The sequence below is a fragment of the Nicotiana sylvestris genome, chromosome 3 (genome assembly GCF_000393655.2).
Source record: "Nicotiana sylvestris chromosome 3, ASM39365v2, whole genome shotgun sequence".
Taxonomy (NCBI): domain Eukaryota; kingdom Viridiplantae; phylum Streptophyta; class Magnoliopsida; order Solanales; family Solanaceae; genus Nicotiana; species Nicotiana sylvestris.
In genome coordinates this window covers 71,931,958-71,933,804 of record NC_091059.1, presented here as the reverse complement: position 1 = coordinate 71,933,804, position 1,847 = coordinate 71,931,958, and the positions used below count along the sequence as shown (strand labels likewise).

General features: G+C 36.7%; 1 protein-coding gene across 1 annotated transcript; it reads right to left on the bottom strand.

The window, feature by feature from the left end:
• Positions 1-227: 227 nt before the first annotated feature.
• LOC104218527 (transcription factor DIVARICATA-like) lies at positions 228-1,554 on the bottom strand. The gene is made up of 2 exons (XM_009769048.2): positions 1,027-1,554; positions 228-802 (listed from the first exon to the last, which is right to left on the bottom strand). Exons 1-2 carry the CDS (start codon positions 1,422-1,424, stop codon positions 373-375), a joined length of 828 nt encoding a protein of 275 aa, XP_009767350.1. The 5' UTR covers positions 1,425-1,554; the 3' UTR covers positions 228-372.
• Between the last annotated feature and the right edge of the window lie 293 nt (positions 1,555-1,847).

Here is a 1,847-nt window from a genome sequence, read left to right as displayed (position 1 = left end):
GGCTTGATTAATCGGAATTTGCAAAAAATGTTCTCTACCAAAAATTTTATTTTATTTTTAGGACTTGAACATGAAACATCTGATTAACAGTGAAGAGATGTTATTCATCTTATCATAGCCCTTAGTGAAATTCATATTTAATTAGATACATACTAAAACCATGGTTGTAAAATATGTAAACAACGCAGGAAATGAATCATGTATGAATTCAAGAAAAAGGAGGCAAATTGATAAACTTTAGTCGATTTCATTGGTAAAGTCTGAAAGCAGCAGAGAGAGAGAGTAGGCCTAATTGCCAAGTAATAACTACTCAAGATTTACACCACATTAAGATCACAAAACCAAAATCCAAGATCGACATTCTTGAACTATTCAACCCCATATCTGATATCGCTGTATCTGGGAATTGTCACTAGCACTAATATTGTCAGTTCCATATCTACCCCGAGACAGTACTGAGCCAAGCTCATAGGGGTACGAGCTGCGGTTATAAGACGATCCAAACGCCATCAAGGCTCCATCATTTGAGTTCTGAAACGGGTTGTTAACCGCAAAAGAAGATAGAGATTTATTATTGTTGCTGCTGTTTAGATTGTTGTCGGACAAGTCGATGTTGGTGAGATTGACAGTAGTAATGTCATGGATGCTAGGTCTCCTCTTATCTTTTCCTCCTGAAAGCTGTCTCAAATAGTATTTTTGAGCATGACTCGCTACTTGTGTTGGCGTTTTTGAGATCACGAAATTCCTTGATATGTTCCTCCAGTCCCCTTTCCCATGCTTGTCAAGTCCCATCAGAAACCTCCTACAACACCATTGTTTGTTAACATCAAAATCAACCAGTTCTACATATTAAACCAACAATATAATGAGCTTAAACTTATATTTAAGAATTTATTTTACACTATCAGGTTAGCTTTATCGACTGTAACAGCTCATTTACCAATCAGAATAGGAATTGGCTCTGAGTTCACATATAGGATCAGACACACTACATGAAATTGGAAATAAGAAAAGGTAGTTGTGCACCTGTGTTCTTCCTCAGTCCATGGGACACCTTTTTTTCTTTCTTGATCATAACATCTGCCTCTCTTTTTAAACGATTGAACACCGCGATGATGATGATCATCGACCAAATCAAGCATAAAAGACGAGGTGAAATACGTAGGAGGAACCGGGAACAAGCCAGCTTCTATGTCACTAACATCTGCTGCTAATTCTTTGTACTGTTTCATCACATCATACACTGTCTTCCCAGGTATCAAATCCGCCACCTTAAACCATCTATTCGGAGTTGTCTCATCGTATATTGCAAGTGCACTTTCAAACTTCTTGTTCTCTTCTTGTGTCCATTCACTGCTTTTCCTCTGTTCCATCATCATCCAGCTTGAATTTGGTATAAGCGAAGTAGGCGACAAAGTCTCCATTTTTTTTTTTTTTGGCGACAATTACAATAACCAGAATCCTCAATTTTCTTATTAAGACTAAAAATAGAATACGCTTATTTCCATTTGTTACCTACCCTCTAAGTGTTGAAGACATTTGATGTGCAGTGTGAATAGGAAAAAAAAAAAGATGAGATTTTTATGATACCCGAAAGACCTTAAATTCAGAATCATATAGTGGGAATTGGAATACCCTTTATAAGAGAGCTAAAGAATCTTTGAAATAAATTGCAAAAAGAATCTGATTTTACTGCTCAGGCATAACCCACCTAGACCCTCCCAATGAGTAGAGAGAAAAAATAGTTGCAAATTGAGCACAACTCAAACAAGAAATGAAGCGTAAAACTGAAGAGACTATCAGAAAACAGGGGAAAGAAGCTTAACAGATGAAGTAAACGAACAAAG

Excerpts from the sequence above, each read along its gene's own strand:
- LOC104218527 (XM_009769048.2), bottom strand. The coding sequence starts at position 1,424 with ATGGAGACTTTGTCGCCTACTTCGCTTATACCAAATTCAAGCTGGATG. Across the intron at positions 803-1,026 it reads TGGACTGAGGAAGAACACAG|GAGGTTTCTGATGGGACTTG; the intron begins GTGCACAACTAC and ends ATGGTGTTGTAG.